Source organism: Pollicipes pollicipes, unplaced genomic scaffold (genome assembly GCF_011947565.3).
Source record: "Pollicipes pollicipes isolate AB1234 unplaced genomic scaffold, Ppol_2.1 Scaffold_6052;HRSCAF=7182_pilon_pilon_pilon, whole genome shotgun sequence".
In the NCBI taxonomy this organism is placed as follows: Eukaryota; Metazoa; Arthropoda; class Thecostraca; order Pollicipedomorpha; family Pollicipedidae; genus Pollicipes; species Pollicipes pollicipes.
In genome coordinates, this window is record NW_023596805.1 from 4,763,816 (window position 1) to 4,777,720 (window position 13,905).

The following is a 13,905-nucleotide window of genomic DNA, read 5'->3' on the forward strand; positions in this document are numbered from 1 at the left end:
TAGCTGTATTCGATTGGTAAACGTATTTTAACCTATGGTACAGCCTTCCATTGGATACTACAGAAAACTAGCTGTTTAGTAATTAACATATGTGTGGTACTTTTATTTGGCTTCCAACTCAGAAGTCACAATAAATAAAAAAATTTAGTTTTCACATGAAAGTTGCCTCTAACAGCCGGTAATCCTGTATTTAATGATTCTATGCCACTTGACGTTAAAGAAATAACAGAGGAAATGGCTGTTGCCGCCCCCCCCCCCCCAAAAAAAAACCATGGGAGAATTCCATCCGTCTCCGCATGATCGCCAGGTGATCCATCGGCTGGTGATGCCTCACGTCAATGACGAGCTGCACCATAGCGGCTGGAACTCGTGCTCCTAGTTGCCATGGCGACTGCAGCAAGAAGGAGAGACAACTCATCTTGCCGGCGATCGGCAGCAGACCGCATCTACATCGTCGACATCAGCACCAGAGGACGCCGCGCCTGCACGAGGTAGGAGCTCGCTGGGGTTACAAGGTAGAGGTAGGGGGCTCGTCCAGGTCCACGTTGGAGATAGGAGTCTCGACCAAGAGCTCCGGTTTCTGACTCAAGAGTTTTGGACTCGGAACCGAAGCTTATGGAGTCGATTCTAATGGATCGATTCCGTTGACAATAGAGACTCGATCAGCAGCTCTATACGGTCCTCGCAAATAGGTCTGCCTAGTGCACGTGTGGGGTAACAAGATGATCGCTGTACGTTCCCTCGTGCCGTTTGCCTGCACGCACAAGGAAGAATAAAACTGTCGACCGCACATCTCCACGTGAATCGATGCATATGAACTCACGCTTAACGCCGCAGGCTCCAGTGAGCGCCGACTACTTAGCCCCTTTCTCGATACAAAGCAAATTTTCAGAGCCAGAAAACCTTATTTTGACTCGACGCTAGCTTAATTGGTTTTGGACTTGACTCAAACTCCACCCGATAAGCAGAACTCGGAAAAATTAATGTCGGCGGAGACTGATAATCGTGATTTGTTGTACCGTTTTGTGTTGTTAGAAGCTGAAAACCAACACGCGCTTGACGGGGATTCCATTCCTTCCCCCCGTTTTTCTCAAATAATTTCTGAGAGAATGGTGAAGGTCCGCCTGCAAACTTTGCATAGCCGTAGAGAATCGAATAGGATCTTAGTGATGTTAGAGAATCTGATATACCGTGTAAGTCGCGTGACCTATAGCAGGTCGACTTCAGGGCTGGTCCAGGCGAAGGGCATGTCTTGGGAGTCTTCGATGTCATGCAGCAACGGGGGTGTTAGACGATTTGATACATATTTGAGAAAGTCTTTTAGACAACTCACCGGATCTATAATTACAATGAAGATATATTGATCTAAGCTCAGGTAGTAACGTCAGACCGACGCCAAAACTAATAGATAGACGCACACACACACACATACGCACACACACACATGCCACATACGCACACACACACAACGCACATGCCACACACACGCACACCGCACACATACAACACCTGCATACGCGCGCACACAGCCACACACCACACACATACGCACGCACACGCATATACCTACATGCCTACATATTTTAAGAAACTACTTTTGAATCATGCAGTTCGAATGCAGCCCGGCATGGGCAGTTACAGATCCTCAGCGGGGACGACATTCTTATCTTCTGAATGACTGAATGATTTCAGTTAAGCCGATCAAATATGGTGTGCACTGACATAACTCCTGCTTATTTCAGACGGTGGAGCCGGAGGAGATGTCGGCCTTGAACGTGTCGACCCCCGCACACGTCTCATTGCCTGGCTTCCGGGGAGATCATGATCTCCACCTTAGGCGACAAAGATAGGGAAAACCGGGGGGACGTTCGTTCTCCTTGACGGGAAAACATTCAAACTCAAAGGTGATGCATCAACTGAGAACCAAACCGCCAAGGAATAGACAAGGAGTAGCCAAGGAGTAGCCAAGCAGTAGCCAAGCAGTAGCCAAATCAAAGACGCCGAAACTAAGTAATGGCATGTGTGTTGGGACGGCTTGGTCTAGTTGGACGAGCGCCCGTCTCACGGCCGCGTGTGGAAAGCTGTGGTTTGGAGCCTGGCTCCCGACCGCAGGTCCATCGAGTCTTCCGTCTCCACCCGATGGCTGCGGTGGATGACTTTCGTCGTCCCTCTCGGCCATCAGCGTGAGACTTTGACTCAGAGTAGCCTCGGATGTTGCACGCATCGTTAACACGCGCTCGGTTGAGGGGGGGCAAATTGACCCCCCCCCCCCAAAGGTTTTTCCCGGAATGGTTTCTGAACGGCGCGGTGTAGCCGCGCCAAATGTTACGTAGCTGTAGGCATTTGAACAGCGGATTGTCCGCAATCACAAATTTAGATGTGCCTTGTAACGTCCTGACCTATGGCAGGTCAAGTCAGGCCATGGTTTCAGTGAAAGCACATTCTAGGGAATTATTCAATCCGGGCAAACAATGGGGTGTTAGACGAAGCCATACATCTCTGAACTACTTTATGACTTGAAAGTCGTTTGGCCAGATCTGTAGTCCCATTGCACCTAAAGCATTCATGCACGGCCCATGACCAAGGACGGCACCAAAGTACCTTACACGGACCATCAATCAGTCGTAAATAAGGTTGTCACTTTCTGACATCGGTTGGTAGGCTCAGCCACTAAGGTTGACAAAGCTTGCCCTCAAATTCTAATTTTCCTGGATTTTGGCGACTTTGATTTTGCGTCCCTGACATCAAAGTGACAAAAAATTTGTTGGTTCCAAAATTATTTTGGTGTTTGGGAATGGCTTACCCTATTGAAGCCGATCTGATAGTCAAAATAATGATATATGATGACGGTGATATGGATGGTGATATGTCAAGGGACCCAGTGTGACAGCAGTTCAGACACTTAATGCATTTCATTGGCCCAGTATTTCCATTTTTGCTCAAGTGTATTGGGGGGGGGGGGCTCAGAAGAGCATTGGGGGAATGAAATCAGCCTAGGGGGAAGGGGGCTCTGGCCTCCCGGAAAATATACAAAGTAACCCCTCTGACCATAATTATGCCACAATGTCTGCTGTTGCTTTATACGATTTTGCCCGGTTTCTGAACATAACTTATTTGTTTTCAACAATTTTTATTTTCCTACTTCATACACTGCTTATTACTTTCGTATTCTTTAAAACATCGTATGCATCATTCCCAGGCACGTGGCCCGCCGACAACCTATCCGTGCCGTTCAACTACGACTTCTGGTACCAGCCGTACTACAACGTCATGATCTCCACCGAGTGGGGCTCACCACGTGCCTTTGGTCGGGGTCTCAACCTTGACGACCTCGCCGCCGGCCGCTACGGCACCCACCTGAACATCTGGGACTGGGACGTCCCCGACGACTGATGCAGAGGATCGACCTGGGGCGCCGAGGGCGTGATGCCGCTCGAGATTCGGTTTCCCTGCACGACCCGAAGCAGGCGCAAGGGTTCGTCGGGTGCGCGTTGAATGCGGCTGTGTACCGGTTCTACCTGGAGCCGAGCGGGAACTGGGCGGCGGAGAAAGTGATCACAATTCCACCGAAGAAGGTGGAGGGGTGGATCCTGGAGGATATGCCAGGTGGGTGTTTGGGGGGTGTTTGAGGTGTTTGAGGGGTGTTCGGGAGTGTTTGGGGGTGTTTGGTGGTGTTAGGGAGTGATTTCGGTGGTGATAGAGTAATTTTGAAGCGTTCTGTTCGAAAAGTAAGCTTTTGCGGAGCACGTTGGAAGCACTTCGTGTCCGTAAAGTTGCACTTGCGGCATGAGTTTTTACAGACACTTAAATAGAGCACTTTCTGTAGCCCTGGTGCAAAAACCATCCGTCACGACTAACAACGTCCTCAAAATGCGATGAAGAGAGCTGCATATCGTGTGTTTTGAGCAGTGAAAGAGGAATTTTGTGTGTTGCGGAACATTGCCGTTATTGGCTTTTTGTTGTTTCATCACCTTTGCTTCGAAATGCGTCAGTGTCACTATCAAAAACAAGACGGCGTCCAAAGCGCGTTGCAAGTATTGCCACAAAATGGCGTCTGCATCGCAAACACTACAACGCAGGAAGGCCGTTGCACAATGCATCGTTAACAAGCTTCGACCCGCGCTGCTTGTTCAAAACATCCAAACATCTGCATGTTTCTCGAGCCTCGTCGCCTGCTCGGCAGGCGTAGATGACCGACATCCTGATCTCGCTGGACGACCGCTTCCTCTACTTACTTCTCCAACTGGGTGCACGGCGACGTGCGGCAGTATGACATCTCCGACCCCGCGCCGGCCCACGGCTGGTCGGCCAGATCTTCCTCGGTGGCAGCATCCTGGATGACGGCAAAGTCAAGGTTGTTCGGGACCAGGAGCGACGGTAGGTGGTCGTCGAGGTCACCGAGGGCCGGGAGCTGACGGTAGGTAGATTGACCTTCAGGACCGGAAGCTGACATGCAGTGCGATTGGACGTTCGGAACCGGAAGCTGACATGCAGTGTGATTGACGTTCGGAACGGGAAGCTGACATGCAGTGCGAATGACGTTCGGAACTGGAAGCTGACATGCAGTGCGATTGACGTTCGGAACCGAAAGCTGACATGCAGTGCCATTGACGTTCAGAACCGAAAGCTGACATTCAGGGCAATTGAGAGTTGGTACCTGACGGTGGGTGGCCGGCCGATCTCGTCGATTACTGAGAGCCGACGTTAGTTGCTTAATGGAGCAATTTGATGTAGTGGGTTGAGTGTCCATCAATGAACCAGCATCGTGCGTGGGGAGCTCTTGGCAAAGGCGGGTTCAAGATCTTTTGTGAGATGGGTTTTAGATATCGGGTTTCGGGAATCTGTGGACGGTGGTTTTAGGAGGGGTCCTTGGTTTGGGTGAGGCCATTGCTATGGAGGACCAGAATGTGACGGTAAATGTCAGGTGAGGTTATATGAAACCAGAATCTGACGATACATGGTGCGGGGTAGCCCTGTTGGAGGTGGAGTCATTGCTGTCGAGGATCAGTGTCTGTTGTTGTGTAGCTAGCCGGGGTCATCCAGAAACAGGGGTCGGCGTTAGCTGGTGAGCTCAAGGATACCCAGCATCAGGAACGGACGGCGTGTTGCAAGTTGGCCAGGCCCTTGAAGGGGATTGGGTGAAGTGCCATGCCCGAGCTGAAGGCGGTGGTCAGGTGATGCTGGTTGTTGATGGGCGTGGGATCTAGACCTTTGTGACTGGGCAAGTAATGGTTAGTGGGACCAGGGCCGATATCATTCAGACTTTCATCAAGATAAAGTCGTGAATATTCAGGATTAAGCGTTGGTCGTGACAAGTCAGCTGCCCTATAACAACAAATGAGGGATTTCGGAGACTATCCGAGGCTTCGCCTGCTAGCGTGCCATGCGGTCTTGATGTGAACCGGCTGCTTCCTCCCACCACAGAAGCAGCCGTCGCCGGTGTACATCAAGGGGACGGCGCATCGAGGGGGGGGCGCCGCAAATGCTGCAGATGAGCCTGGACGGCAAGCGGCTGTACGTCACCGACTCGCTGTTCTCGCCATGGGACAAAGCAGTTCTACCCCCAGCATGGTCAGGTGCGCGACTCCCGAACGGGGAGCAGCTCCAAGCAGGAACAGGGAGGGTACAGTGACAGTTGGAAAACATGCAGTTCTAGTGCTAGTTTCGCTGTACAGGAGCAGTTCGAGAGAGTACAGTTTCGGGTGAGTGATCAGGTGCAGGGTACAGAAAGCCGGCACAGGAGCGTTGCAAATTCAGGTTCTTGAAACGTGACGTGCATGAGGGTCGCTTCTTCATGACCCGTGACTTTGTATGCGATCTCTCTCACCTCCCCCATCCCACCCCCCCCCCCCCCCCCGGCAGGCGTGCACAATGATGCTGCAGATTGACGTGGACACCGAGCGTGGAGGCCGACCCTCAACAAGGACTTCTTGGTCGCTTCCACGACGAGCCAAACGGCCGGCCCGTCCTGGCTCACGAAATGATGTAATCTGCCAGGCGTACATGCTCGCTCGCTTTTGCCACGCTTGTGGACACCTGGATCAGAGGAGACAACAAGTTGTTGACGGCAAGTAACAATTGTGATAGCTATTTGAACCGTAATGAATAAGAAACGAAGCGCGGCAACGTTCGGGGTCGTAAGTGATGGGAGCACATCACATCTGCTGGATGCCGAAGTACTTACTGATACAAAGTATCAGTAAGTACGTGTCGGGAAACACCGCCACCCACCGTCGGATGCGGATCTCCTCACTTAGGCTGTGGACTAGGGAACTTCGTGTTCCCCATGCAACTCTACTATAGGACAGGCTTATTTAACATGTAGACAGGCGCAATCGAGCATCGGATGCCCCACGCGTAAGCTGTATTACTGTCTGCATCATAAGCTGCTTATGAGTGTCTGGCATTATATTGGAAGCGACCTCTGACGGGTCGAATTCGGATCAGAGGGGTAAGGTTAGGTCTTCAACTTTTACGAATGTCAAAGTCCAAGGTAAATCCGTGCTGTTGCGTGAAAACAAACGCCGTAAGAGAAACATCAATGCCCCATGTCACACGTCCTCACCAATAACAGTTATCAATTATGTCCATCTTACTGGACGGTTGCTATCACTTCACCAAAACCAGCGGGGTTTGCTCCCCTTTGCTTAGCCTCCCCACGGTTGTCGCGCTGTTACCGCGCCAACGGCGAATAGATCAGACCCCCCGGTCCATAGGATGATCTCCTAGAGATCGAAATCAAATTCGAAAAGCAAACCATCATCACGAACTCGATCTCCAGTGGGTGATTAAAACCGAATAAAATTTCTCTGTTGGCCAAGCCAACTTCTGGTTGGCTCGGTCTACGAATAACATGCAGTTAACGAAAACGTTTGCCCAGGGCCGTGGCGTCCAGTCAGCTCGGCTTATTTCTTCGATAATCTCTTATCATCTGATCTTCGATCAACGATCAATCTTTTCGCAGGTATCCTGGTGGAGACTGCACGTCAGACATCTGGCTGGCACCTGAGGCCACCAAGGGCAGCAGCCTCTAAAGCCAGGCGCCTTGTTCGGATCTGGAGGTCGATCCAGATCCGTCTCAACTTGGGCGATACCACAGCGTCCATTTCCAGAACTGTCACGCTTGGGTCACGCCTGGAGGCGTGTACGGAGGAACCCAGTGGACCAACTCGACGCGGGACGTGTGTTGTGAGATTACGAGGAGATTAAGTGGGGATGACGTGGAGGTTCAGCTGCACGAAAACGGACGGCTGTACGAAAACGGACAGCTGTACGAAAACGGACAGCTGCACGGAAGCGGACAGCTGTGCGGAGACGGACAGCTGTACGCTCTTGAAAATGTTGAACTTTGTGGTGGGGTGTGTTTTGAGCTGGAAAACGTCATTCCCGCATTGGTGAGTGGAAAACTCAGATGGCAAATGGAAACCTCTTTAATGGTGCGTAGTGAGATTGGAAGCAACAGTATGCAGACGATGTGATCCATTTACTACAATGTACATCACAGACTTCAAGCGAATCTTTCACACTTTCTTGTTATCAAAAAGGGACGAAATGCGAGCAAACATGGTGCGCTAGCGATGGTCGACTCTTTGCTGTTATTAACAGTGTCGGGAATTTACAAGTTTTGCGAAAGACAGGATTCATAACCGTTTGTTCATACAAAACAAAAGACCGCATTCCGGCCGCTATTTACATTCAACGTTCACCGTCTGTATATATATATATATATATATATATATATATATATATATATACATGAGTCTGCTCACTGATAATGTGGCGATTTTGCACCGTTTGCATTGGCGTCCAAAGTGGCGTCGTTTTGCAGAACGGGTGGGGCGGGGGGCTGAGCGAGAATAATGGCCATAGTTATCTCAGAAATACAGGAAAACGAGTGTCCTCTCGAATTCGGCCGCACTTTTCCGTCACAGTTATGGGAAAGTAGTGTTCCTTCAATTGAATAGGAGCCTGCGTCCCTGAGGAGCGTTCTCTGAACAATTCTCGGGTGTAGGTAAACTTTGTGAGGAACACTCCTCAGTGACTTTATGAACAGACAAGGGCACCATTGGGATGCTGCCGGCAGTGGCAGTTAACACTCCTTGCGATTTCGGGCGTCTCTTGCGATCGTACCACTTTCTGGTCGTTGGACATCACCATGTAAAGTGTAAATGGGCATCCCCTACTCGCGAGATGGTTGAACAAGCTTTGCATTGGGAGGTGCGATTGAAAGAAGTAGTTCGTTGCGGATTTCCCCTGCTGTCTAACTTCAAAAGAATATCTTTTACCAACCAATCAGAGCAGTTCCCGACTCTGTGAGTCGTTGCTTATGTTGCTATGATTGGTGTACACCCTGGACGAATTATTTGTCGAGCTGATGATTTTCAGACTTAATGATCAGCGTATTTAGGTCGTAATGTGGATATTGTTGTGATTATCTCCCTCAGCACTGCGATGTATCTGCCTAATTCCAAACACCGTATGCAGGTGAAACATTTTCTGCAAAGGTTGGTTGTTGGCCGGGGCATATGGTATATATATAAGCTGTTGGTCACTATGTACCGATACGCAGCCGGGGTGTTTCCATAGAGACGTACAAGATCTACGTCAGCATTCTGCCTTCGGCATTGTCTTGCAGCTGTAAGAAAATACACGGGCTTCCAGCGGCTTATTTGGACGTTGCATTCGAGTACGGAGAATCCGTTACAAGCATGAGTGCTGTGTTCATGCTCAGCCAGTTTGATGCAGGTTCAATGACCTAAAATGCAGGTGGCGCCAGCCGCTGAAGTCAAACACGCCAAATGTAAGATTTTCGGGGGGGACCTCCACATTGCGGCTATGGCATGAAATGCGGGATACAATTAACTGTGATGGACACGGAACGCTAATGCTTTTGTAATTAAAGGAAATGCCTGGGAAACCGTCAAGTTGCGAACGAGCCTCGTTCCTCGTGTCGTTGAAGTTAGACGCGCGTGCCTGTCAAGAGTACGGCACCTACTGCATACGGCTAGCGCCACCTACAACTCATGCCAAACCGTAGCGCCACCTGTGGGCGATCAACGTGTATCTCCGGTCCAAAGTGTATTGGACAAGGCAATCATTTTTCCTGGGTTTTTTTTTGCGTTGCGGCGGCCCAGGGGTGCAGCCAAGTAGGAAACTTGGGGGTCCTCCTCCTCTCCATAGGGCTCAGTTTTTAGCTCTTCACCATAAATGGCTCCCCGCAGAAAATCCAAATCGGTGTGAGGTATACTCCCCGGACTCAACGCTCTCTCTTCACCTCCAAGAAAATCCTGGCTGCGGCCCTGCGTCAGTCCCAACGTTTGATCCCGTCTTTCATTTCCAACCAGCCTTGTATCGGGGCCTGCACAAGTGAGTGTGGGGCAGTGTTATAGGGCAAGGTTGCGAGAAGAGGGTGATGGGATGAGACGAGCTCCGTGCGGTGTCAGTGTAAAGGCCGGTTCGTTTTCTTGGTGAGCGTAAATTTTTCATCGCGGGTCGTGGCTCTCATGCATGTGCGTGATGCATGCCAGGCTTTCAGCGCTTACGCAATAATCCGTGTGAAATGACTGAAAGTTACGCAGTTTGAGCACAATGCTCATTCAGCCTTCGTACCTTGTGCTGCATGATTGCTTAAAGCAAGGTAGAGATGAAGCAAGCTTGCTTTTTTAATTCAACACGCAAGCAATGCGCGTCTTCGGGATACTGTACCAGGCAAACAACAACAAAACACGTGCATAGAATTTCACTCGAAATGGTACAGGTTTTTATCTCGTATCAAGGCTATTTCCGATGGCGTACGCTGTAAATACTCGCAAGGAGGAAGAGAGAAGACGAGGAAGAAGGAGGAGAAGAAAAGATTCGAAAATTAGCATAGCGCGCAGTCCGGTTCGCGCGGTCTCTATGGCTGTGGTCAGACATGACACCACCGGTCAGGGGTCAGTCTGCGGGCGTGAAGTGAGGCCCGCCGTTCAATACACACTTACCCTCTGAATTTATTCGGGGTGATTGTAACCGGGGGTCACTCAATTTGTCGTATGTTTATTCGGGGTGATTGTAACCGGGGGTCGCTCTATTTGTCGTATGTTTATTCGGGGCGATTGTAACCGGGGGTCGCTCTATTTGTCGTATGTTTATTCGGGGCGATTGTAACCGGGGGTCGCTCTATTTGTCGTATCGTTTGCGATTGCCAATTTGGGCGTCTAAGTACGACCAGCTTTCGCCCTGAACTGTACTCATGATTCCATGTTGGGAGTTTCTGATGGCAATTTAGTTCATGTGCGCGTATATGACCAAGATAGCTATTTATCCCATTTGGATCGCAAAAGCACAGTCCCGGTGCTTTCAATTATCATTTTAGCAGCATATTTCTGTGGGACTGTTCAGCACTATACAAAAGCATACTGGCTTAGAAAGGATTTTCCTTGGTTTCACCCACTTGCGTTCAAAATATTTGATCGGTTGACTTTTGACACTAAGTTGCTTCTGCTCTAGTCAGCGTGCAAGTCTTCGACGTCATACTTCAATGCGAATACTTACATACTGTCGCAAAATTGCAATTTATCGGAAGCGTGGAGACGTGGAGACGAGACGAGGCCTTGGTGCATGTTATCAACGACATTGGCAATCACCAATGCCAAATCCACGCTGCCACTTTGCGGTAAGTTCGTTCAACCATTCATAACGATTTGCTGACCTCGAGGAGACAAACGACTGCTGCCATCCTGGAGGAGATATAGGACATTTGCTGCCTTATGTAATCGCATAATATCGCAACACTATATAACATTATAGTGTTATATAGTGTTGCGAACATTATAATGTTTGCCCCTGCCGGTTATGGCGCGCCCATCAAACTTTTAATATAACCCGGTAGGACATCCAATGCGATCCACTGCACTCTGTTCCGGGGCTCAAGCTCTGGAGACGTATCAGAGCTGGCGAGTCTCCTTCGGATGGTGCTTCAGGGGCCTGGACTTTTGGGCCCTCAAGAGAGCTTCGTAGGAGCACTCATCCATGATGATCTCGTAAGGTTTCCAACTTAGAGTTCTCAGAAGACCTGCCCGGAGGGCGTTCTCGCATCAGGCAGGACGACTCGTCCCTCTGTGAATGGTTGTTTTAGAGGTCCGGATTCTTGCTTTGAGAGGTTTCCCCGGGCTCACTCACACCATTTCAAAAAGGAGGAATCTATAGGGGTTGACCTTGAGGTGGTAGCGATGCTTTTGAAGTCCAGAACTCAAATCCCAACAGAGAGATAGCGTCACTTCAGGACCAAACACTCACCGGTTTCAACCCGAAGGTATTGAAAGGGTCTGGGAGGATGTCATAGTAGCCGATGAATGGCAGGGCGACAGCCTCAGCGGGCGGCAACAGCGTCAGCACCATCACCAGCATCGGTAGCAGCAGCCGGAAGCCGGCAGCGCGGAGAGGCGGTTGGCACATCGTGCAGCACGAAGGAGAGGGGATGAGCTCGAGAGGTCCGCGCGCGGCGGAGATGGAGTCAGTTCGCACGCCGTGACACAGAGGCGCACGCGGCGGGACGAGGCCGGCAACGGCAGCCGAACTGATACGGTAGTTTCCAGTAAGGGAAACACTTCAGTGACTCGGCACTTGTCCGCGACTTCACAACACTGAACGCTCCGAATCCGCGGATGAGGAGGAGGCAGTCTGTCGGAGGACCAGGTCCGGACGGCACTGACCCACGGTTCGCGAGGGGCCAGTCGTCAGTTCCGCATCCGCGACCCGTTCCCCCCTGCAGTAGGGGCAACTCGCCGGTAGCGTTTCCACTATCACCCCCACATGGCGGCAGGGGCGGAGCCAAGGTCGGTGTCTGGGGTGGGCCAGCCTCGGCCTCGCCGGACTTCTCCACGATGGCGCAGCGAATTACGAGCACTCGAATGCCTGCATGCATAGACCATGGACGTCATCGATCCAGAGGCGGAGTTGTCTACAAACATCCTGAGTGCGCCACTGGGCGTCATGGTGCTCCACCTACGGCGGCCACCGGGAAATCATGCGCTTGCGTGGTGTCTATCGTTCGCGGTAGCGGTGGATAGAGGAGATAGGCGACGCCTATCGCCGACCAACACACGAACGCGCAGACTGGGGCAGCCAAGCGTACGCGCAGACTCAAGAATTGGAACAGGATATGAGCCATCCTGCCCTCACAGTGAGGTATGACATGCACACACACACACACACACACACACCCACACACCACACACACACACACACACACACACACACACACACACACCACACACACACACACACACCCACACACACACACACACCACACACACACACACACACACACACACACACACACACACACACACACCACACACACCACACACACACACACACACACACACACACACACGCACACACCACACACACACCACAACACACGCCACACGCCACACACGCACACACACACACACACACACACACACACACACGCACACACACACACACACACACGCCGCACGCACGCACACGCACGCACGCACGCACTCACGCTCGCACGCGCGCACGCGCGCACGCGCGCACGCGCGCACTCGCGCACCTCACACTCGCACACGCGCACACGCGCACACGCGCACACGCGCACATACGCACACACGCACACATGCACACATGCACACATGACACATGCACACATTCACACACACACAAACACCACATACACACACACGCACACAAACCACACCCTACACACACTTTATATATAATATATATATATATATATATATATATATATGCATACCATATATCTTATTCTATTATATACATGGACTCCGATGTGTGGTTCGCCGGGCTGGAATCCCGGGTGCGCCATTGCCTCTGAGCGCTAAGATGACCTCTGTAGCCTCCGGCCTTCAGAAAATGATGCCCGACTGCGCTAGTCTAGCTTATTTTTTTAAAGCGCCCATTCTTCCTTAGGTCAACCGAGCTGAGGTTGTCAATCTGTATACTTTCTGGGGTATTGAGCCCTCCCCCTCCACAATGCTGCTTTCAGATAACTCAATGCCTTCTAGCCCGCTCCCCACAATGCATGTGAGAAAGAAGGAATTGCTGGTCAAGTGAAATACAGTAAACGCATTGCTATCGATGTCATCGTCATAGATTGTAATTAAGCATCAACCTCGACTTAAATGGGAATTAATGCCTCGGCATCGAAATATTGTTGGAATCGACCACATATCTTCTCCAATTTAATTTGGTCTGGAACGTGAATTAAATGTGGCAGGAAACCGGTGAGTAAATTGGGATTTGGTTGCAGTTTGGTTAGCTTTTTTGGAATTTACTCCGTTAGTCGTCTCCGTGGTCTGTAAGATTTCATGAACATCATCATCATGCGTAAGCTTCCATAATAATTTCGTCGTCAAAAACCTGGAAAAGAGAAAGAAAAAACTCCGTGATCTTGAGGAAAAATGCCGGTTTGTAATCCAGAGGCACTGGGTACGAGTCCGAGCAGGCGCATTGTTTGAACCGGCTGAATGGAAAGGTCAGCTGGCAACTGGCCAACGAGGGTCAGCCCAGGCCCCGGGGGTGTGTGCGGCAGCATGTGTGGCATGTCACGACCTCCGCAATCCTGTCTGGCGAAAACGCGGAGGCAAAAATCCTCCGTTGAAATGGCCGGCACACGTGGCTGGTGGGTTCAGGGTGCGTGCAACAGCTATGTTAGCAGGTGCTCTAAGCGCTACGCCATGTCTGCAAACCATTCGAACTACATTTAAAAAAGTAGCTCGTTCAGCCCCACCCCATCCACCCACCGCCCCTACCGATTCTTCTACCCACAAACGATTTAGAGAGTAGCTTCCTTGCAACCAAATTAATAGGTTTAAAAAACAGGACACTGACTCACCACTGACGACGCAAGCTGCTGGATCCTTATGTGTGGCAAAT

The 13,905-nt window shown here is 50.8% G+C and overlaps 1 protein-coding gene and 1 pseudogene across 1 annotated transcript in view; one reads left to right on the forward strand and one right to left on the reverse strand.

Annotated features, from left to right (window-relative positions):
- The first annotated feature begins 310 nt into the window (after window positions 1-310).
- LOC119104190 (methanethiol oxidase-like) lies at window positions 311-7,580 on the forward strand (annotated as a pseudogene).
- A 2,315-nt stretch (window positions 7,581-9,895) lies between these two features.
- Window positions 9,896-13,905, reverse strand: part of LOC119104721 (uncharacterized) — a 5,563-nt gene continuing 1,553 nt past the window's right edge. Inside the window, exon 2 of the mRNA XM_037228438.1 lies at window positions 9,896-9,901. Coding sequence (XP_037084333.1) covers window positions 9,896-9,901 — 6 coding nt within the window. The remainder of the gene's footprint in view (window positions 9,902-13,905) is intronic.